General features: G+C 40.1%; 2 protein-coding genes across 6 annotated transcripts in view; one reads left to right on the top strand and one right to left on the bottom strand.

Moving 5' to 3' along the window:
• The window catches only part of LOC115590520 (E3 ubiquitin-protein ligase TRIM4-like), a 19,914-nt gene extending 15,497 nt beyond the window's left edge, over positions 1-4,417 (top strand). For 2 of the 3 annotated variants that reach the window (XM_030431909.1, XM_030431901.1), the window contains exons 6-11: positions 257-400; positions 1,373-1,520; positions 1,849-1,893; positions 2,035-2,061; positions 2,151-2,326; positions 3,532-4,417. In XM_030431909.1, the coding sequence (XP_030287769.1) occupies positions 257-400; positions 1,373-1,520; positions 1,849-1,893; positions 2,035-2,061; positions 2,151-2,326; positions 3,532-3,897 (906 nt within the window). In that variant the 3' untranslated portion in view covers positions 3,898-4,417. The remainder of the gene's footprint in view (positions 1-256; positions 401-1,372; positions 1,521-1,848; positions 1,894-2,034; positions 2,062-2,150; positions 2,327-3,531) is intronic. The other variant, XM_030431917.1, reaches the window with a different exon arrangement.
• The window catches only part of LOC115590502 (sterile alpha motif domain-containing protein 9-like), a 23,659-nt gene extending 955 nt beyond the window's left edge, over positions 1-22,704 (bottom strand). The window contains exons 1-7 of one of the 3 annotated variants that reach the window (XM_030431899.1): positions 22,403-22,704; positions 22,221-22,304; positions 21,966-22,030; positions 19,312-19,468; positions 14,862-14,999; positions 14,611-14,665; positions 13,401-13,484 (exon numbers count right to left, since the gene is read on the bottom strand). In XM_030431899.1, coding sequence (XP_030287759.1) covers positions 13,401-13,484; positions 14,611-14,665; positions 14,862-14,999; positions 19,312-19,412 — 378 coding nt within the window. In that variant the 5' untranslated portion in view covers positions 19,413-19,468; positions 21,966-22,030; positions 22,221-22,304; positions 22,403-22,704. Of the gene's footprint in view, positions 1-6,850; positions 13,485-14,610; positions 14,666-14,861; positions 15,000-19,311; positions 19,469-21,503; positions 21,674-21,965; positions 22,031-22,220; positions 22,305-22,402 lie in introns of those variants that run through there. The other 2 variants (XM_030431889.1, XM_030431898.1) reach the window with 2 other exon arrangements.
• Between the last annotated feature and the right edge of the window lie 1,057 nt (positions 22,705-23,761).

The following is a 23,761-nucleotide window of genomic DNA, read 5'->3' on the forward strand; positions in this document are numbered from 1 at the left end:
TTGGCTGAGGTATATGCTCTACTGAGTGCTACCCATGTGTTTCAAAGAAATAATGCATACTACACTTCACAGGCTGTAGAAAGGTAAATATGGGTTAATTCTGGGGACGGTTAAAATACAAGGCCACACAACTTTGTATTAGCATACTTGTTAACAGCCTGTATTAATGATGCATTGAGAGATACAGATATTCAGTCACTACCGATGTTTTGTTTAAGCTTTATTCCTGTATTTTTTCCATTCCCATTACTACCAGGTGATCGAGATGACTCAGCGAGCGGCTGAGCATAGAGCTCAAAGCCTGCTGAGAGAGCTGCAGGAGGAGATATCTGTGCTAAACAGGAGGAGCACCGCACTGAGCCAGCTGGCTCTGTCTGAAGACTACATACACTTTTTCAGGGTATGGATGAATGATGTGGTAAATAGAATGTAACAGGAGCATACAAAAAAATACAGAAGTGATAAATATGCAGGGGCAAATATTGATACAGTGTTTATCAACACAATTTCAAGTGTAGCTAATTCCCTATTCTGTTCACCAGTAAATATTTTCACATTGGTCTGTGACGGTGTGACGCGCTCATGCCATGACAGCTGGCATAAGCATGAAGGAGTCTTTAAGAATGTCTATGCTTTTTGTTAATGATGTGTCATTTGTCAGTTATGTCACTTATAAAAGTTTGACATGTCTGTCTTATGACCAGTGTTGGGGAGACTTAAACTACATGTAGTTGAACTACATTGCTTAACTACAATTTGCTGCAACTTGCTGGTAGTTAAACCATTCATATTTTGTGCTGCATCAAGTATTTCAACTACTTTTTGGTTAATTTTTTGTAGTTTAACTACTGAATTTACAAACTACAATTTTGGCCAATAATATAAAATATTTTTTTATTTAAAAAAGACCTATATAATATTACATTAATATACATTACATTTTACAAACTAAATTTCTCCAGGGGTAGAAATGTAGTTCGTTCAAACTACTGCCAGGCTGAACTACATGTAGTTTTACAAGCTAAGCTTGCAAAGTAGCTTCCCCAACACTGCTTATGACAACTTGACATTAAATAAGACTTCATAAGTTGTCAGAAACATGTCATAGCAAGTCTAATTATCAAACCTAAAGAAACTGGCTAACGGCACTAGCTCTGTGGTTAATTAACTAATGGCAGCTAGCTACATTAGCAGGAGTTGCCAGTTAGCTTACGTATGCAAAACAGTTACCTGTTACTGTACCCTAACCCAATCCCTACCTGGGCAGTCTCCCTGACCTGCTCCTTACATATCTGCTGACCAAAAACCTGCTAAAATTCCAGAGCATGATTATATTCTAGAGTGCATTATTTATATCCGTGTCCATTTCCAGACGTTCCCTGCCCTGTCCACCCCTCCACAAACTAAGGACTGGTCAGGTGTCTCAGTGGTGTCTGAGCTGACATCAGGGGTGATCCTCAAGCCTGTCAATCACATGATGGAGCGTTTTCAGGAAGACATGCAGAAACTGCCAGAAGTCTGTAAGTCCTAATTCACACCTGGCACCAAGCCAGAAGTCTGCAACTCCATCATGATCTATGATCAAGAGACAAAGATGGATATTTACATTTCGTGTAATAACAAACACTTCTGTAGGGCATTCACAAACATATGCACCAACTGTAATATAGCAGTAAACAGTATCTTCATTCTTGTTACTGTAGTGAAGGACACAAAATACCCCATGTGTTTATGTTCTGGAAGCTCTTATTTGTCTCTTGCCTATGTGATTCAGAATTTTGATGGTTGTTTGTCCCCTGACAAAGCCCAAAGTGTAGTCAAAGTCATTTTCTCTTTCCTAATTAACAGGCCAGCGATCCTTACAGGACCAATCAGTGCCCAGACCTAACCCAAGTAAGATTGGGATCAGTTTACAGCAACAAATGTTGTTTAATGTGTGTTTTTGTCAGTTTTTCTGATCCCGTGAATTTAATTAATACATAGTTTTTTTAATCTAATAAATAAAAAAGTAAATGTATTCTGTTGTTGTTGTAGAGATCAGGAGGGTTCAAGAATATGCAGGTAAGTTTAAAAAAAATCTGCCTTTATTATTTGTTGGAATTTTCGTTGGTTAACTGCTGATGGAATCAATCTCTCTCTCAATCTGTCAGTCGACATCACTTTAGATCCCAACACAGCCCACCCCCGTCTCATCATCTCAGCAGATGGGAAGCAGGTACACTGTGGTGACCGCCATCAGCTGGTGCCAGACAACCCCGAGCGCTTTGATCGGGTGGTGTGTGTGCTGGCCCATCAGGGCCTCAGCTCAGGGCGCCATTACTGGGAGGTAAGAGGGAAACAAATGCTGAGTCTCAATTCAGGGTCTGCATCCTTCAAAGGACACGGCCTTTGCGGTCTTTGAAGGCAAGTCCTTCAGAGAGACCTTGTCAACTGCGTCAGCCGTTGTTAAATGGGACGGTCTAGCCTTTGGAGCATTTCCTGGTTGCGTCACCAGATGTTTTACCCTTACGATTTTTGCTGCCCAGGCCCAAGAGAGTGATGATCTACACCACGTGTGTCGCTATTTTCTCTCTTTCTTTCTTCTTTTTCGGAAAGAATCTGGGATATGTAAGGCCATGAAGGCTAGTAGTTGTGCATCTTCCAAAAACAGGGAAATGAAGAAACATTTGTGAGCTGTATTTGGAGGAGCCTTCAGATTGGGACAGCCTTCACGCAGCATAGTGACATAATTGGCCTTCAAATGCTGCCTCCGAAAGATGCCCTGAATTGAGACACAGCAATTGTGAGCTGTGTGCAAGTCAACAACAATGTCTGCCATTAGAATAGAATAGTAGTAAGAAGGTTGTAGAAGAAAGTGGCAATTAAAAAACGAGATTCATGAGTGATATTCATCAGTGGAATACGCACACATTTGTATGTCAATGCAGTTTTGGAAGTATTCAGGCTGTTACAGCAAGTTTATAACAATCCGATTTTTATATTGACCATATTGGTGCTGAACAATCCCCAGCCATCACTGGAGAGTAGCTGTGCAAGTGTTAGAGTGATACAGCTATGATTCTTAGTGTTCAAGTACAGGTTTGTATGGTTTTACGTCATGCGCAGGTTCAACATCTGCTATCAATATGATTTCAGGCTTAAAAAAATAATCATACTAACAATTGCTACATTTTGCTGTTCGTTTACACATGTTCATTTGTGTCCAGCATGTGTTCATTAGTGCTTACTGCCTGATTTCTCAGGAGAGGAGGCACTGTAGCTGACCTGGGTAGTAGTTGTCAAAAGTGACCTTCTGTCAGACTGAGAAAATACATATAGTTAAATATGAGGAGAGAGAGAAATAAAACACAAACATAAAGTATGTTTTCTACTGCTCCTTTCATAAAATTGTTATGATTATTATGACTATGATGAATATCATTATTATTATTTTTATTATTATTATTATTATACATCAACATATTGACCTTACCTTAGACTACCCTGAGATGGAAATCTGCATGTTTTGCGATAAACTGTATCCTCCTCCAGGTGAAGGTGGGAGGAAAGACTGACTGGGACCTGGGAGTGGCAAGCTGGTCTGTCAATCGGAAGGGCAAAATCACGGTAAGCCCTGCCCATGGCTACTGGTTCCTCAGCCTGCGGGATCGGACTGATTACGCCTTCCGAACAGAGCCCTCCACCAACCTGACATTGAATCTCAGACCATCCCGGATCGGAATCTATGTGGACTACGACAAGGGACTGGTGTCCTTCTACAACGTGGAGGCCAGGGTGCTCATCCACACATTCACAGATACTTTTTCTGGAACCATCCATCCATTCTTCAGCCCCTGTACTAATAAATCAGGAAGGAATGAGGGTCCACTTACCATCTGCCCGGTTGCAATGACATAATGACATAAGCTAACAGTTTACATTTTTTAAATCTTCACTAATTACTTTTGCATGCTTCTGTGTATGTTGGATAAGATGTACCTCTAGTATATATCCATACCTTCATTACAATAGAGTAGATAAAAGGCAAACCATTTGATGTCAAGGGTGTCAATGATTGTGCCTCTCTTATGGGCTAATGTCAATGCCTGCTCTGGATGAGCTGGTTCAAAGCATACGGTTTTAGATATATCTCTTGTGTTATGGCAATCTATGAAGAAAATTGCATCACTATACCAAATCTGTCACATAACAAGTGTTGTGCTCTGATTGATTGTAGGTCCATCCAATTCCAGCCAGTCTGCAGGTCAATCCAGAATTTACACAGACTTGCATAGCCAGCTGTGTTTGTGACAGAGAGAGGTCTGGCTGTAGTGCTGATGAATATGAATCTAGATTATTTTTCTGCATTGTCTATGTCTAATTCCTGTCTCAAATGTTTTCAGAATACATTTTAATAAACTGTGATGCTGTAATTTGATAAAGTTTCCAGACTTATAAACACTAAAGAAGCTAGATGTGATAAGTTCTAAAACCAGTCCCAGTGTGTTGTTGAAAAATGAACCAAATTATGGTGAATCTTTTTTAGAGCCATGTTAAATTTTTAACTTGATTCTACTATAAAACAATTTAATCACCAAGTGTCTGTTTATTTTTTGCTTGTATGTAATAGTCTTTAACTGTAATGCAATGGCTTTTTGTTTTTAAAATCTACTTATCAGCTGTGAGGGTGACATTAAAAGATCCCCTAATATTTATTCATCTTATTGTCAGAATTATGACTTTATTCTCAGAACTTTGACTTTAATCTCAGAATTCTGAGAAAAAAGTCAGAATTCTAACTTTAATCTCAGAAAATAAAACCTATCCAGCTGAGCCATTCCATATACAAAGGCAATAATCTCATATACATTTTTTGACGACTACATGAAATCTTTTCAAGAGCATTTCCTGAAGGGGGCACCAAAGTAGTGCTGTAAGGTTGCTAACAAACACTGTATCCACGTCAGATGAAAAACACTACGTTGCTACATTTGCTATTGCAAACAGTGGTTCACTTTACTGGAGCTTGCTAGCAAGCATCAGCTAACATAAAGATTACATGGTTAAATTCTAATAGTTGTGGTTATATAGTTATATATTGCAGGGGGCAAACCAAATTTCTCCCAGAATAGGGGGGTCACGTCCCTGCAGCTCCCCTGGGATTAATACCCATGACCATTCAGTAGAAGTGAAGCATAAGCTTATACCTACCCACCCCAGCAAAGCTTTAGCTGCCTACAACCACACTCAGTATATAAACATAATTTTGGATAGTAAAAGTTTGAGATACCTGTAATATTTTATCATGGTAAAGAATCTTCTCATGTTTAAGAACCCATTCAGATTGTCTTGAGTATTGCAATTTTAATATACTAGTGCAGTGCCTGTAAGAAAAGTGTATTCCTATAAAAAAAGTGGGAGGTTAAGCAGCTTTTTTATGGATGGCCAAATGAGGCTGTGTTTGAAGGTGGGACGTCAGGGATATTCAGGTTTGTTGTGAAATCCGATATTCCAGGGTATAATTGGCCGTTTTTGACTATTTTTGATTTTGCCATTATATTTCACATTAAAAGCTATTTACTTGGTGTCATTATTTTCAGCACAACCTCACATGTGTGACTGTACAGTTCGTTTTTCATTTTGACATACTGTATTAACACAATGGACCTAAAATCACAAAAAAAACATAACATCCGAGTAGAAAAAGTTAGATTTTCTTACTGTGAAAACCACAAATATGTTTAACAAACCATTTTTTTTTTTTTACTTATAATGCAAATATAAATTGTTGTTTGCTAAATTTGTGCATACATTTAAAAAATGTACAAAGTCATATGTAACTATTTACATTTAAATGCAGGCAATGCTCAGGTCTGCCTGAGCTCCTTTCAGCTGAATAAATAGCTGGACTGCCTGCTCAACATTCAGCTTCTCCTCATTATTCTGACTCATTAAACAAAAAAACGACTCCATTACACACTAAACACACTACACCAAACACTACATAACACACTAACTACACACTCCAAACACGCTAAATGTCACAAATCTCTCAACTCTCAATATCGCTGTCTACACACCGACCGTCGTTGCATGTCAATCATCCGCCTACGTCCCTCCCACAACTTCCTGTTCCTCAACAACCAAACTTGCTGCTTGGACCCTTTGTGACAAAAGCCCGTTTTTACCGTTTCTTCCTGCACCAGACACAAAGCAAACATGACGGCAATGTTCGCGAAAAAGCGTGGCGGACATTATTTACCCTAGGTACGGTTTTGGACGTGCCGATGCGTCCGGTCCGTCGCCTTGGGAGGTGGGCCGTGTAGCTAGCGGCTAGCCGCTAGCTAGCGGCTAGCCGCTAGCTACACATGAACATCCACAGATTCCAATTCCACTTTGTTGTCCGCGCATCTCCGGATCTCCTCAGACCCGAACAGACTCGGTCTGGACTCGTTTAATCTCATTAATCCACAACAGTCAGTTTAGATGCACAGAACAGAACAGAACAGAGCAGAACGTACCGAACCGCCAGCAAAATCCCGGTCCAGCTCGTGCCGCTGCAGGTATAAATCCGCTTGTTTCTTCAGGTATGTCGTGGGCTTGAGCTCTGCAGTGATTGGCTCTGGTGCGCACGTGGCCACGGTGTGCAGTGATTGGCTCTGGTGCGCACGTGACTGTGGTGGCTCTGGTGGACAATGCTCGGCGGAATTTGTAAAGCATTTATGAAATAATTTATTCACGGTATCATTGCAGTCCAAACAAATGCTTAGATGCACACCACTGAACCACGCAGCAGCCATGTTGAAAGTCTCGGGTCAGTCTGATCCTGATCCGCAGAGATATTTGACCAACAGACACATACACACACACAGACAGACAGAGATTCCTTGTATTTATAGATAGATGCAGGTTTGACAAAAAGATCATCTGTATTCAACAATACATAATATCATTCATATCATTCAATTCAAATATATACATCTAGAAATCTGATACCACAGTGATCTGATTCTATACCACAGTATTCCAGCTCTACAAGTATTCAACAGTAAGAAAAAAGAAATCTAACAAATTTCCAAAAAATGAAACATAAACAGAACATCATAATTTGAATGAGTACCCTCCATATGCAGTTCCTCATTAAGAAGAAAGAACAAATCCTCACATTTTTTCAGCAGGAGGGCTTGAGGCTGTGACGAACAATGTTTGCCAATATAAAATTGACTGTATCAGTCAATTTAATATCACAGCATTTTAACTCTGAAAATATTAAATGTTAAAAGAAAATAAAAATCTAACATTTTTTAAAAATAAACATGAAACATACTGAGTAAAAAGTGACTTAGGAGAGATTAATTAAACGATGTAAAGTTAAAAAAATCTTCATTAAAAGAACTTCACCAATTAAGACCTCAGATTCCCTTTTAGTAAAAGGCACTGTCCATTATTGAGGTATATGTGAGGAAATTCTTGATCTAAGTATTCAGATTTCAAGTGAAACTTTGAATTTCTCTTTGAAGAGAATTATGAACTGTATGCTATCAGTTAATTACAGTTAAAGCAAATGAAACAGCATACCTGAAATCTTAAGTATTGGCTCAATTGCCTCGAGGCCTGCTGTTTTGTGGTCAAATCTACTGTTGGGAAAACCAAACACAGTCTTTACAAGCAACTCCAAAGTTTATTATCACCAACACAGATAGTCCTCTTTGCAATAAATCTGATTAGAAAGGAACAGTTTTTCAACTTCAGGTGTTCAGAGCAGTCCTGCAAAACTAGGTGGCACCCAGGGTGGATCAGCACCGGACAAAGTACCTGTAGAAAACTACTACAAAATGACTCTTCATTCTGTAAAAACCTTGTCCTGTATGATTGGGGCCTAATAGGGTAACTTATGTTAACTGTATAGCCACTTCCTAAAACAGTTACATAAAAATGATTATCAAAGAAAAGGGATATGTCGTTGCACTTAATTTTACAAGTACACATGATAGTAGTAGTAGTATAGTAATAGTAATAACACATAATTAGCCAAACTTTGTATCAAATTAGACACAAACTGAAAATATGATTTTAACTCAATTAGAAACCAGATAGGCTATCCTCATACACTATTACACAGTATTTGTCAAAAGTATGCAATTAGCAATCAATCACAATGCAATATCAGATCCAAAATGTATCAAATAGATGTTATTTTATCCCTACTAAATGACATATTATTATTGTTAGTTTTGTCTAATTTGATATGAAGCACTGCATATTACATGTTCTTTGTGTGCTCCAAAATAAAGTGTGAATGCAGGCAGCCAAGGAAACGAATGGTGAACCCACAGTGTTGAGAGCTAATTTCAGCTAGTGATCAATTTCAATGATGGACAATATACCACTATTTTGCCACCAAAACAAGACAGTGTACCTCATACACTGCCCTAGTTAGTTTGGAGAACATACCACAGCTTTTTCTTTTATCAAATAAATAATAATAAATAATAAAACATAAATAAAAAAAAAAAAAAAAAACATTTTGTCCTGAAGATTGTGAAAGTGGGTGTTTCATTTGCAAGATCCAATATTTCTGCATCACACAATTAAGACACAGTTTGGCCTATTTGCCCACCCTCTTTATGTAAGTGTTTGCAAGTAAATTCCTGTTGAAATTTGCAATTTATTGCATATTACTCATTTTCATACCGAATGTTGTAGGCCACAGGTCCTTCCATGGTGAATCCAAGGTAGAATGATACGTCCTCTCGGCTGTTTCCGCTTCGAATATCACCCAGGTAAACTGGACGCACTGGGATTTTTAGGTTGCCACCATAGTAAACACAAATTTCACCATTTTGTGACTTTCCTTTAATCCTCAACAGCTTCTTCTGGACCTCTGGCTCATTCCATGCTGCACCACTCTGCCACAGGTGGTGCAGGTTTTGTGGTTGACTTCTTTGGCCACTGAAAGAGGCTTGCTGCCCTGAAACATTGGTCAGAATTTGATCAAGCTTCATCCTGGAAACTATTCGTCTGAGTCCACTTGATTTCCCAAGCAAGAAATGAGCAACAGGACTCCGTGCTGGAAACATGTGAGAGAAGCGTCGATGAAAAGATTTCTTGGCTGATGTGACATACACGCTGATATTTTTGTATGTTGCTGAGCTTTCAAGCCTTTGGTCCTGAGTAGGCCACATTAGTAACATGGAGAGGTAATACAGCTCTGTCAAATTTGAATGAGTACCCTCTTCTTGCACTGCCTCATTGAGAAGACGGACCAGCTCCTCATATTTTTTCACCAGTTTGCCAGAGGGCTTGAGGCTGTGAAGAACAATGTTTGCCAAGATGAAGCTGACTGTATCTGACACATATCGACGGGGTGAGTTGTCAGATATAAACTGCCATTTTTGGAGAATGTGCTCCATTTCACTTGGGCCTTTGTCATACAAGCACTGCAGAAGTCCGGCAAACGTATCTGCTCGTTTAATTTCAAGATAGCACTTCTGGTCTATTAACTCCTGACTGAGACTGAGTTTAGGGTTGCTGGCTTTTTCAGATGCTTTTTCTTCCTCTGAAATCCTAAACATTTGCATGTATTTTCTGAAGTACTCAGAAATCTTTCGTTTGTTTCTTTCATCAACTGTCTCCCTTTCTTGTGACCTTGGTTTTAAGTATGTGTAGTAGTTCTCAAAGAAGTTGAAGATTTCCTTAAGCCTTGGCTTCAAAGAGACCAAAAATCGCTCATTGTCTGCCAGGACAGCAACAAACTGGTTAAATAATGTGTTGCTTGAATCATTTAAACTGCTCACTGGTCCACCTTTGAGGAATTGTAGCATTGTATCCCTCTTATGTCTGTCTCTGAAAACAGGTAGCTTTGTAATGACATCAAGGAGGTTTATCATGACTTCTGTCTCACCAACATAGCCTGATGTGTTGTAGGACTTCTGCCTTTTTTTGTTGTGTATATCTAATACATCTAATGGATCATCCCTTTTGGCAAGCTCCTGTGAATCCCGGAATGCAGTTACAGCACTGGATGCTAATTTTATGCATTTCTCAAGTGTTTCTGGAGTGATGTCCTCAGAATCGTCAATTTCCTTTTTGAGGTGGCTCTTGTACACTTGCCCGACTGTATCTGCAATGTAGGAATTAGATTTTTTCTCCCGTGCATCCATAGCCCATTTGAGAGCAGAGTCAAATTCTTTCTCTCTCAAGCAGAAATATCTGGCCAATGCTTGTGGCAGTGTTGCACTTTTGTCAAACCTCAATGTGGCCCTTTCTAAGACTTCTTTGATTTTGTCAGGTCCTTCCTCTTCATGTATGGCCTCAATCAGTGGAGAAAACAATGTGTCTTTGTCATCCCCTTGTTGTTTTCGGTGACGTGTGATAAGCATGCTTTGAATGTTTTGGACCAGGAAATCCTTTCCCATGCATGATTTGTAGAGTCTCTCACAATGCAAAATGTTAGCAGTTATCTCTGCCCGAGAAAGGTTGTGTTTCTGGGTAAGAACTTCAAGACACTTACAAGCAATCATTTGGTGTAAGAATCGTACTGCTTGATAGGTACCATGCTCTTCAACAGGGAAAATGATCATCAGTGTTGAATAGGGATTCATCTTATCGTCAAGAGTTTCTTGCTTCCGCAGAGCATTCCTTATCCCAACTAACTCTTCACACAGAGAAAGCGACATATAGGATCCATTGACATAGGTGTTCAGCAATGCTAGGAAGGAGAAAAGCCTACCCTTTTGGGAAGTTGCATCAAGATCTTTGACAATGTTACTCACAATATTTGAGATGTAGTCCTCACTGAAATTTTTTGTCATGATCATGAACGCATAGAAGGTTTCTGGCTTTTCATGGTTATTCTTGAGTTGTTCAAATTTTTCAGAAAACAACCCCTGTTCTCTGGTTGACAACTTGTTGGTGATGGACACATTTGCAATGCAGCTATTTCTAGTGCTCTCATCAGGGAAACTGGTTCTCTCACAGTTGAGTATGATTGCCATGAGCTGCTTCCTATCACTGGCAGCATTAAGGATGCACTGCTTTAGGCCCTCTACATCATCCCAGTTGTCCACCAAAAGGAGAACAGGTATATACCCTGATTGCTCTTGTTTGCCATATGTCAGCAGGCTTTTGACTTGAGTTGCAGTTTCACTATTTGTTGCCATGTTGTTTTTAACAACAGCACATCTGAATTTGCTTCTCAGGTTCCAAAGCACATGCATTGCTAGAGTTGTTCCCCCACATCCAGGGTGATGAAATAGATTGACTATAACACATGGAGTTTTGTAGCTTTCAATAGGAGTTATCAGGTCATATAGCTCATTGTACTTGTCTCGTTTGATGAATGGCAGGCTGCCTTTCATCTCAGAAAGGTAAAAGTTCCACCATGAAACTTGTCCTCCTCTGTAAAAACCTGCTTCTGTTTTCTTCTTGAACTCCTGAAAGGAATCCTTTGTTTCAATTTCCGTGTTCTCACATTCATTTTCGCACAAGATGTCCAAAACAGTCATCAACTCTTCATCCTTTGTTTCGAGCAGAATGGAGCTTAAGCCTGTGGATGGCAAGAACCTCCTGGAAGACTGCGTTTGAGGCTCTTTAAGCTTTTTAATGGTGCTCGATATTTCGTTCAGATTCAGTTCATAGATGCATTTGCTGGTGATGTCCTCCTTACATCGACACTCTATCAGCTGCCTCCATTTTTCAAATACGTCACAGTCTTTGCATATGCAAAGCATATTGTCACTCCCTTCCAGTGTGCGATAGATTGCACAGAAAGTCTCCAAAATGGGGCTTGAGATGTCCGTTACTTCTGAGTGAAGAATGAATACCACCAGGAGTCTGTCTTTGGAAAGCAAATCTGGGTTGCAAAGCAGTGAAATCATGTTGTTGATCTCACCAGAGCGTTTTTTAAGCCATTCACTAGGTCCTAGTGGCTTGTCTGTCTCACTGTCTTCATTCACTCTCCCATTGCAGAAAACCCAACTTGTTTGTTTGAACAAGTTCAGCTTTTGCATGATTGCAGTTACACTGTCCTGAGTGGTGTACATGCATGGGTAGTGCAGATTAGCTATGTGTACTGCTTTGTAAAAACTGCATGTTCCACTCACATCAGACTCTGGGTCAAAGTCAAGTACTGCAAACAACTTCATCTCTCTCAGAAAATCCAATTGTTCCAGTTGGCTTGAATGACATTTGTCAGTAACTACAATCACTTGAAGGGAATTCTCAAATGCATCTTTTCCACGAGTTATCAGCTGTTTGAGCCTTTGGCCCTGGTTGCCTTGGGAGGGATATTTTTCATCCTTTTCCTCTGCCTTCTTTCGTGCTGATGCCCAGAGCTTGACTTTATCATTCAAACTTTTTATCTTCTCTTGGACTACCCGAGGATTAGTATCCGCTGAAATATTGATTGACCTTGTGCCCTCCCGGACAAATAGACATTCGGTTTTGCTTTGTTGCTTTTCTTCTGCTGATCTAATACTCAGTAAAGTATAGATTATATTATCTTGCATCGCCAAATGACTTGAAATAACATCAACTTCGATCACCCATTTGTCGGAAGAAGTTCCATCTTGGTGGCGAACTTGTATATAACTAGGAGGCCTGATGCACATTCTGGCAGCATTTATGTGCTTTTCTTCAAAATATTCACCCAGACATGACTCAAATGCCTCACTATAGCTACGGAAGGAGGTAATCTTGTGCCCAACTACCTCACCATGTCCCTGTTCTGGCTGGTTGGTTACTCCAAAATGAATAGTGCCATTGGTTCGTGAATTCATGCAGCTGGCAGCAAAGCAACATACTTCTTTTGTGAATTCATATAGGATCTCTTTTTCACTGGCTTCATTTGCACTAGGCAGTAGCTGGTACTCATGGACAGGTTCCAAAAGATTAGTTGGACCAGCTGCAGGAGGAAGAATGTCATGTTCTATGTAGAGGACGGAATGGTTTCTGCTGTCAAAGGGCCGGATCTGGCACATTGGTCTCTTTAATTGTAGAAATGTTGCATTGTCAGTTGTTTCGGTATGAAAGTGTGAGCCATTTGATGTCTTGTGATCTATTGCAGATCTAATTTTGGTCCTTACTTCTTGCAATATTTCCAATGTGGAGCTTTGACTTTGAATTCCTGAATCAGATGACACTGTTTCAGTTTCTAAATTTTCATCCATATTTCCTGACACAACCTGCATCTCTGTACTTTTCCACCCTTCACCTTCTTTTGGTTCATAATAACTCCTTGATATTCTCACATTTGGTTCAGAAGTCTCTGAATGCCTTCTGAACCTCTCAACATGTCGTATGATTTGTATTGCTGGTGCTAGTGGAACACCCAGTTCTAACAAGTCTTGTTTCTCATAGCAGACCAAGCAAGCTCCTGACAACTCCTGGTCATAGAGATTCTGTGCAATTTCGTGTCGTACCCGAAGTTTAAAGATCAGCCAGTCCTTCACATGTTCTTTGTTCCAGTTCTCGATCAATGATGGGAGTGCAGGTTCATGTTCCCCCTGTACATCCAGACATTGAAATAAGAAATATAACACTGCATATTCTGACAGCAAGTTCTTCAACGTAAACAACTATAGCACAAAAAGTAAGGACATTTGTGTTTCTTTGTTTTACCTTTGCTTCTTGGCAATAAGTCAAATACAATGGGAAAGGCTGTTTATTTCCCTTTTAAATGGTGCCACATTTGTAAGGATCATGCATGTGTGGGATGAGCAGCAGAACTGAGTATGTTGGTTGCCCCAATAAGAATTTTGCGAAATCTTCTCTGCCCAACAGCTTATTCTGCTGTTGACTCTTGTTTGGTGTTGTTTAGTGGATTGGATGATTGAATTCTGAAGAAACAAGCCATATTGGCAATTTAACAATTTATTACTTTAACAAAGAGGAGCCTCAGTAGTGTGTGCAAGATCCATACACAGCCAGTCTGGAAACTTCACCTTATGCTGGTCACTTTTGCTGGTCAACACTGCCATTGACTTGTCATCATTGGAGGCAATCAGAGAGATATCGAGATGAGATTCTGCAACCAGTGGCAATCCTTTATCTCTACAGTCTGGGACCTAACTCTATCCTCCAAGAAGACAACGCAATGGCCTGCCAGCAGTCCTGACTTTAACCCCACTGAACAATTGTGGGATCAGCTTGGGCATGCTGTTCATGCCAGAGTGACCAACACAACCACAATGGCTGACTTGTGACACATGCTTCTTGAAGAATTGAATGCTGGTGACCAGCATGTTGCCAGACTGTTGTGACTCTGTATGGTTCTTCCACTGGGGCTCCTGTTTGTTAAACTATCAAATTTTTTAAATGGCCAATATGTCTCTTTTTCAGACTTCAATCATCCAATCGACTAAACAAGAATCAACAGCAGAATAACCTGTTTGGTAGAGAGGATTTGGCAAATCTTTCATGGACGCAACCCACATACTCAATTCTGCTGCTTGTCCCACAAATGCATGATCCTTACAAATGTGGCACCATTTAAAAGGGAAATAAACAGGCTTTCCAACAATGTAAAATTACATCCATGAAGCATTGTTACAACAAAGTAAATAATCTACCAAATACACAATCCCTTACTTTTCATGCTATGTTTATTAAGATATAAAAGCCTCAACATACTGTTTTTGCCTGTGGTCCACCGGCAAGGAATTGTGCTGTAACTGATGTTACATTCCTGTGAAAACATTGAGAAATACATTAATAAACACCTGGGCAAGAGCAAATATAGTGAAAGGGCATTATGTTCACATTGTGTCTACCTCAGACTAAGATTTGGTTCAACTAGTGACCAATCAATGTACATGCATGTATGTAGAATCTGTGCTTACATATATACATAAACACGCACACACACACACACACAGTCTTGCCTGTCATCTTTGTCTTCAGAGACAAAATATGGCGGTGGGGTCCTCGACCTATCACTCAGATGAGACAGAGGAGTCGGTGATGTAGGTCTCGTCTTGTAGTTTGCATCCATTCTGTCTGTCTTAGTACACTGAAGATTCCTAGAAGTGATACAAATACTGAAAGGTAAGAATTGTTAAATGCTATTGTACTACATACAAGTTCATAACACAAAATATCAAGTCAAGACAGTGTTATCTATATAGCCCAGTATCTGTGGTTGTTTCTTTTGTAGCATAAAGAAACAGCAACTTACATTTTGCTAAATTTGTGAGGCCCGGAGCGCTGAGCATGGGAAGTTTATAACGAGTTTGTGAAAAAAACAATGCAGTATATCAGAATTTTTTTCACATCTTTTTTCGTAACCTTTTGTACACCTGTCCTTAAGGCAAAAAAGATGCTAGTAATAGACTTGTTATCCCCTCAAAGCTTACACACGCATACACAGCATACCCTGGTCTAGCATACTCAGAGTTCGTGACAGACCCAGGAGTGGAGCCCCACGAGTGACAGACCACAACGATGACCAGTACCTAAGGACCTATGCACTCAGACATCGTTATGCAACTGCCACACAGCTGCAGGCCCAGTTACGAGATGTGAGGGGTACTAGGGTTTCCAGACAAACCATTCGAAACCGACTCCACCGCTTTGGCTTGAATGCCAGACGACCATTGCAGATGACTCCACTGACACCAAGACACCGCCGTGAACGTTTGCAGTGGGCACAAGACCATGTGACCTGGACAATGCAGCAGTGGTCTACCGTCCTGTTCACTGATGAGTGTCGGGTCACCTTGCACAGAAATGATGGTCGTCAGCGTTGCTGGAGAAGGCGAGGTGAGCGATACGCCGAGGTCAACATGGTCCCCAGGGTTCCCTTTGGTGGAGGAGGTCCAACAGTCTGGGCAGGCATCACCAGTCAGCGCAAAACAGATTTGGTTATTGTAGATGGCTCAGTCACTGCACGTTCTTACCTCAGAGACATCATAGAACCCATCATCATCCCCCAATTCCGCCAGCACACCCCCAACTTTCTGTACATGGTTGATAATGCTCCACCACATCGTGCCAGAATTGTCACAGCTCGACTTCAGGAAGTTGGAGTGCCTCATATGGTATGGCCAGCAATGTCCCCTGACCTGAACCCCATAGAGCACGTCTGGGACCAGCTGAAGCAGAGACTGGATGATCGTACCCCACCCCCACGTGACCTGGCAGAACTGCGTGTAGCACTTGTGGAGAAGTGGAACGCATTGCTTCAGAACAACATCATGAGGCTAGTGAGGAGCATGAGATGTCGCTGTCAAGCTGTCATTGCGCCAAATGGTGGAAACACCCGCTACTGACATTGTCAATTTTTGTAATTTGGGGCTATCCTTGTTATTGTCTAAATTTTGGGGGTAATAAATATTAAACTAATGAAAATGGTGTTTCTTCTCATTCATTATTAGTAATATCAAAGGGAACTTTTACTTATTTCATTAAAATTCAGACTAAATAGGAAAAGCACTCATGTAAATAAAAATATCCCTAACTTATTGTGAGTAGTGTATATATATATATACACATATGCCATCCGGCAACCCCCACCAATTGCATTTTGACTCTGCCACGGCGCAATACTGTCGAAAACTGGCATCACGAGACGAAGGATTTCCCATTATAAACCCATGATTCTTGAGATAAGGGACAATACAGGTTTTGATTTTCATAAAAAATATTTGGATAATTTCTAAAATATATCACTCGCAACCGCAGTTAGAAGAAATAGAAGTCCTGCGAATCTGTTCCGGAGGGCTCCAGACTGCCAGAGCTGGGAAGTAGCACATACGCAGCACAGCGGACCTGGTGGAAGTTTACACATAGACTTCAGTGAAACCTGCACAGGCAACAAATTCACTGGTCGGACATGCCTGATCTGTAAAATTTAGTGCACTGTCTCATTTGGTCGCAGTCTGGAGCCCTGGGCTACAGACAAGATTTTTTGCTCCCTTTCAGAAGCCTCATGTTAAACCCCTACTAACAAAGACAAACATTCACCATTTGCTCTGCATTTCTCTCACATGTCAACCCTCCATCCTCTCCATGATGCCTCACGCTGACTACTCTCACACTTCTTAAAACTTATTTTCGTCTTTCAAAACAGTAAACCTTCAGGTGTTCCACCTATATAGAGTTATCAGGCATCACTGGGCTGCCCTCAGAGAAAAGACAGCACATTGCTCTGCTAATATAAATCTAACTCCGAGTAGACAGGTGCACTAAACTCCAGCTAACTAGCCTTTCTTGGCCAACTCAGTTATAACATGCATAAAATATAATAAACACTCCTGTCCAATCTTCGACTGTCCAACCATTCCATTTTCCAGTGATCTCAACAACACATACAAATGTCTTGGGAAGGGGGTGGAAAGCTAAAAGTTAGTTATTTAATTGGCTTCAAATCAGGGTTAATTTACAACAGTTTCTCTCAACTGTGTTACTCAACGAGATATACTCCAGCATGTAGGCAATAGAAGCCATGTTAGCTGCTTTATGGAACACTAAGTCCAAGAGGTAAACTTGCAAAATAAACAGTGAAGCAAAATATGGGAGGCAAGAACAAAACTTGGTGGTTCACAAAGAGAGACGAACAGGGGACCCAAATGCAGGAGACAGCAAATTGGGGGACTGTGACAATATATATACCAACCTATAACATGTTTGGTTTTTTTGGTCCTGAAGTTCATGGATACAAGGAAAATATGTTTAAATGCCTTCTCCTGTCACCTTGTCATTGTACTTGTCTGAACAGCAGTGGGCCTAGTCATGCTGCTCAAGAACAGACTCATTCTGAAAAGACCCGCCCTACTCCTCCTCTGATTGGCTGGCTTTGCTCGTTTTGTTCTCAATGCTTGGCTTAAACTGTTAGATGACACAGACAGGTTAGGGTTAGGGTGATGTCTTAAAAGGGATTTTTGGTTTCAGCTGTGTTTGAGCTGTGGAAACAACCGACTTCTTCACTCATTCTCCAGAGCTGCTTTTCACTGCAGGAGGGTCTGCTTCACCTAACGAGCCCAAAGACACAGCAGCTGGGACAGCCAGGCAGTGTGTTTACCAGCAGGGAAACTGCAGCTCCCAATCCACTGCATCACAATCTACTGCTAGCTCTTTTTCCTGGCCAACCACAAGAAAAAAGCCATTATCACTGACAAGCACTGAACATAATGTTAAGGAATAATAATGTGTCAGATGGAGAGTTTTGTTGCCCTGAGTGCCTGTTCTCAGCTGTCCCCCATGTCCCTCTCCCCATGGTGCCCTAGTAGTACACTGTACTAAAAGTTTGATCATGTCCAGCTGCTTTTATTAGTACATTAAAACTTAGAAATAAAGTAAAATGTAAAATCAAATTGTACATGAATAATAAATGCTGTACACATCAGATTTATTTTTAACGGACATTATTCAAGTCATTTTTTTCTCTCTTTTTTCGTACAGTGATAAATATCGTATTGTGAGTTTTGGGTATTGTTTGATATCAACTATATTCTTTTAGAAGTGTATACAAACATATCCTGGGACCGCCCACTCAACTGATGTCTTCTGTCTAACGAGCAGAAGAAGAAGAAGAAGAAGAAGAAGGTCACTCGAGATTAATGTTGAGACACATATTAATGCAGTGGTGGATCATATCTGATCAATATTTGCCCCTGGCTGCCCATTTGACAACAGGGGATACATTATCAAGGTGGGTTTTCTACCTGGGTTTGGCTCCAGGCAAACAATCATCTAACATTAATTAATTAGTTTACAGTGATAGTGATAGTAATAATGAAATTATCATATTTCACCAGAAACAGTGAATAAATGTATACATTTTGTGCTCACCATTATTTATTGGCATATATTATTAAACAGGCAAACAATGTGACCACAGATGTGATCTAAAATCATTTAAAATACATTATCATTTCAGCTTGACTTTAACATTAATTCTCTTTTAATTAACCCCTTTATTCCTCAACACAATGATGATTATGATTCCATCTGCACTGTTTTGTTGTTGCTGTGGTTGGCTGTTACAGATCTGTTGAGCTTAAATTGTAATGAGCGGTAATACATGGTTGCAATTTAGAGAAATTCAGGGCTATCCAGTTTGATATTGGATTCAACCTTTTTGAATCAAAAGGGACAGTTGGGCCTTGGCAGGGGTATGCACTCTACTGAGTGTCACTTAAGAAAATTATTTACTTTTAGATTTCTTTCCAAAGTTTAAAATTCAGATTGTTACCCTCCTAATCCCATGGCTGTTGTGGGGACACATTTTTTCCTCATGTTTCTTCTCTCAGGCCTGATCTCATCCACAACACTATACCTGGTTTAATGTGGGATAGTACAGAAGAGATACAATGACATTAATTCTAAACACACCTTTCTTCATTGCTAAAATCTGGAGGCTCGTCTTTTGAGCTGTCACTCTTTACAGAGAGACAGCTTGAGGAACTGGCTTGGTCCTTCTTCTTGGCATCCATCTTTGCTCTGTCATTTAGGTGTGGACTGGCCTCACTCACATGCTTTTCAAATGCTCCTGCAATGCAGAGGGACAAGTCTGTCAGTGTTGATCACATGATGAGACAGGCAACAACCTAATAGAAATGTAGGAACAAAAACAGGAAGTACTTTCAGTCGGCATAAACCAGTTCTTTAGGTTTGACCTCATTGTTTGGGAATTGATTGTAGGGGAGTGGCATTACTTAGCAACAGCAGTTCATGGAAGGATTAAGTAGGACGAACACACCCAGAGGAAAATTTTACTGCTCTAAGCTTGCTCCTTTATGGCTATGGAGCCGTAAAGGAGCTCAATGAGAGTTCTCATGTCAGTCTCATTGTAGTCTTTTTTGGCTTCAAACATTTCTCATTTGTTTCTCCTAAAATTCCTTAGGAGCAATAGGTGAGACTTGAGATTTTACCGCTTAAACCTTGCTCCTTTCCAGCACTGGGGAGACATTCTGAAACTTCATTGAGAGCTTGATGAGATCTCCTTTGAAACTTACAGGGAGCCCAAGTTGAGATTTTCTGCACCTGTTTCTCAGGAGAAATCAGCCACAGCCTCACTTTGGTCTCACATTGATCTCATAGTTGTCTAGGAGAAATGAATGAGACACTACTGAGATCTCTTTTCCAATTTTCGTTTCCTCTGGGCAGCTACATCTTGTGTCAATGATATCCTTGTTCACTAGATATAAATTTCTGTTCTGGAAGAAAAAAAGATTTATTCAAATTCAAAATCCTAATAGCTTGGACTGTATTTAACTGCTTCAGCTTAACAAGAACTGTAATTTTGCAGCTGACAAATCATTTTGTTTTACATTTTGGCCAGTGTATTTTCAGAATCATAAATACCAATGTTACTCCGGACATCAATACAATATCACTTTTGAGTTTCTTTTAGGGAATAATAATGGTGAGCCACGACTCTCTCTCAAAGTAGCCAAGTCGAAGGTTAATTCCCTTCTTAGAACAGAACAAAGATAAATACAAAATATTAGTTTTCTGCTTGATTGGACTCTCCCTCATTTTAAAATGATATGCAGAGGTGTAAGTGACATACATCAACATCTCATCCATCCCGTCTTTTTTCAAGTGACGGGATATTATATAGTAAACATTGCTACCATTATTGCAGTGTCACTAGCCATTACTAAGACTTCTCATGAATAAATATTAATGATTTATTAAGACTAGTTCAACTGACATGTACTACTGAATGACCTGAATGAATATGTTTTTTTACTTGTAGTTGGTGTTAATTTGACCACTAGTGTGCTCTCGCAGTCTGTTTCAATTTTCCTCAAAAAGCCAGTGTAACAACAGCACATGTAGATAGAAGCTAACTAGCAGGTGTGTCCTTTACTGGCTTTTTACACCAGTTTCTCTCCATTGTTTCCTTTGTACATTTATGAAATGACATCCACACAATGACACATGGATACCCAATGACAGATGGTGCTGACTTTGTTAACTTTCTAAATCTGTTCAAAACATGTTAACTTGTTACTACACGTGGGTTAAACTCTTCTAGAAAAGATCCTGCCTGACTAAATCAGACATGAGCAACTAGCCGTTTATTGTTATCCCCTCCACAAACTCATGCATGGAAATCAATGAACCTGCTCTCAAACCATTTTTAAGTCTGTAGAAATACATTTTTAGCTTGTTTACTCACTTTACTGTACTGGGACTCTGAAGGCTCTTTTCTTATACATAACTTTAAATAGGGGTCACATGTTACATTAATTTATGGTCAATCAAGTAATTTTATAGCATTTTTATATGAGCTCATAATGTTACAACACCCACTTTGTTTAGTTTTTTCTCTCACTAGCATTTCCTTTAGTTCAAGGTAACTTTAAAGTGCAACACACCTTAGTCTTTCAGCATTCCAGAGGACACAGTAACACTGCAGAGAGAACCATTTCCTTATGCATACGTGAAGGAAACCTCTCGTAACCAGTAACAGTTTTCACAAAATTATTCAACAGGGTGAAAGCTGTCAAACAGATGAGGTAACACATCAGATCCTCTCTGTAAAAGCAGTTCATCGATTTTGCTGGGTTTCTTACCTCTCAGTGTCCGATTGGATTCCTTTGCATAATATTAATATATCCAAGGTTATAACTTACAAATCATGTGATAAGCTGTCTCATTCCTTTTTCTAAAATAGACAGGATTTCAAAAAGCCAGTCACATCCAGTTAATTGCTGTAACTTTCAGATCTACTCTGAGGGCACTATCTGATCACTCCTAATTTTTATCATGCGTCGGGTAATTTTTTTGTGGGTGTGTCAGCATTCGTCAAAAGACACAAAGCTACAGAGAGAAAGAGCTGTAGGTTGAAGTACAAAGTCAATCACTGAAGAGGAAGCACTATGCAAATCAGACAGACATGGTGATATAGTAACACAGGAAGCAGGTACGCCTTTGCTGCTTTTGATTTATAAGGGAGTTGAAGGAAATTCCAACAGCAAAGAGTACTATTACAGTGAAAGACAACCTGACTGCTGGTGTGTTATTAATATATTTACCTGTGAGGTTTGTACAGTGGCGGTACAGTGGCGGTTATCAAGAGACAATTATGCTCCAGGCGTTTCTAATGGAGAGCACAAGGGCATTAGTATACACATATTATTCACAGCGTTTATAGTGCAGAACATCACACATACCCAGTGATAATAACATTATAACTGTCTGCAAAATGCTTTGCAGGGATGCACACACACACACACACACACACATACACACACACACACACTCACAGACATACGTGCACACAAACTCACCTGAGTTTTGCTGGGGAGAAGTAGAGGTAAATGGGTCTTCATCCTCAGGATCAGACAGCATTTGTGGAGCAGTGTAGCAAGAGGCTAACAAACATACGAGTTAGCCTAACTTATATTAACGTCATTTCATCTCATTACATGCATGGTCACACTTATGAAGAGTATTTGACATGGCTCCATACCTTTATCTTTTGCTCGTTTCTCCTGTTCTTCTTTTCTATTTTTTCAGAACTGGGCACCTGATGGCTGTGTCCTCTTCTTATCCATTTGTTTATTTGACACTCGGGAATCAACACGTGACCCCTCCCAACACCGTCAACCAAGAGTTAGGACTAAACCAATTCACCTCGTTTTGTAACATATTTCATTATTTAATCAAACCCCCAAAACATATGTGAAACTTTCGGCTTTTATTCACAATATTATTATGACTGAAATGTCCTTCATGTGGAAGGAATTTATGATGTGATTGACTTTCTCCTACTAACTGTATTTGTTGTGCACTATTAGATGAATCCCCTGCTCCCCTGCCCCAGTAGGTAAGCCTGTCCCCCCCCCCCCCCCCCACAGACTCTGTGTGAGACTCTCAGCAGCAGCAGACACACCTTGATAAAACAGAGGGCGGCCAGCCTGCTCCCCACACGGCGTCATGACATCATTGACTTGACCGTAAATTAGCGATACAAAAACCGGAGGTCATGAATGCAAACAAAAATAATATATATATATATATTTTTTTTTTTTGCTGGCGCTCATGCCGCCCCTCCACGAATGCCGCCCTGGGCGGCTGCCCATACATATGAAAAACAGCCCCTGGGTTTGTAAGCCTTTTCTTGCATATGGATAGGTTGTCATTGTTTTAATTGCTGCTTGTTGTATAGCATTTGTATGTGGTTGTAAAGTACAAACAGGGGCATTTAAATGGACTTGAAGGCATATGATATTGTGTTTTCAACTCCCTTGCACATAAACAGTATTTACACCAAACTGTTAACAATTTGTTTTATGATTCAGGAACGACCATGAACCATACGACTGAGTAAATACACTAGATCACACACTGAGCCAAAACAACATCAGTAACACTTACCATCTGTCTACTTTTTAGACGTGGGCAGCCCAGTTTTGCTTCGAAAACAGCCGAAAATGCCCCTGAAAACAAAAACTGTACTAAAAAAGGGAATTTTAAAAAGTTGTATTTACACTGAAATAAATATTTGGCACTGAAAAAAATACTTAGAAAACTAAAACACAGACATTCAAACATATATCTCTATAAAAGCAAGGAATCTCTGTCTGTCTGTCTGTGTTTGCCTCAAATATCTCTGCGGATTAGGATCAGACTGACCTGAGAGTTTCCACGTGGCTGCTGCGTGGTTTAAGGGTGTGCAACGTTGCATTTGTTTGGACTACAATGATACAGTTAATTTATTTCAGAAATGTTTTACGAATTTTGCTAGCATTGCTAACCGTAGCCACCACAGTCATGTGCGCACCAGAGCCAATCACTGCAGAGCCCACCGCTACCCCCCACCTTAAGA

The sequence above is a fragment of the Sparus aurata genome, chromosome 1 (assembly GCF_900880675.1).
Source record: "Sparus aurata chromosome 1, fSpaAur1.1, whole genome shotgun sequence".
Classification (NCBI taxonomy): Eukaryota; Metazoa; Chordata; class Actinopteri; order Spariformes; family Sparidae; genus Sparus; species Sparus aurata.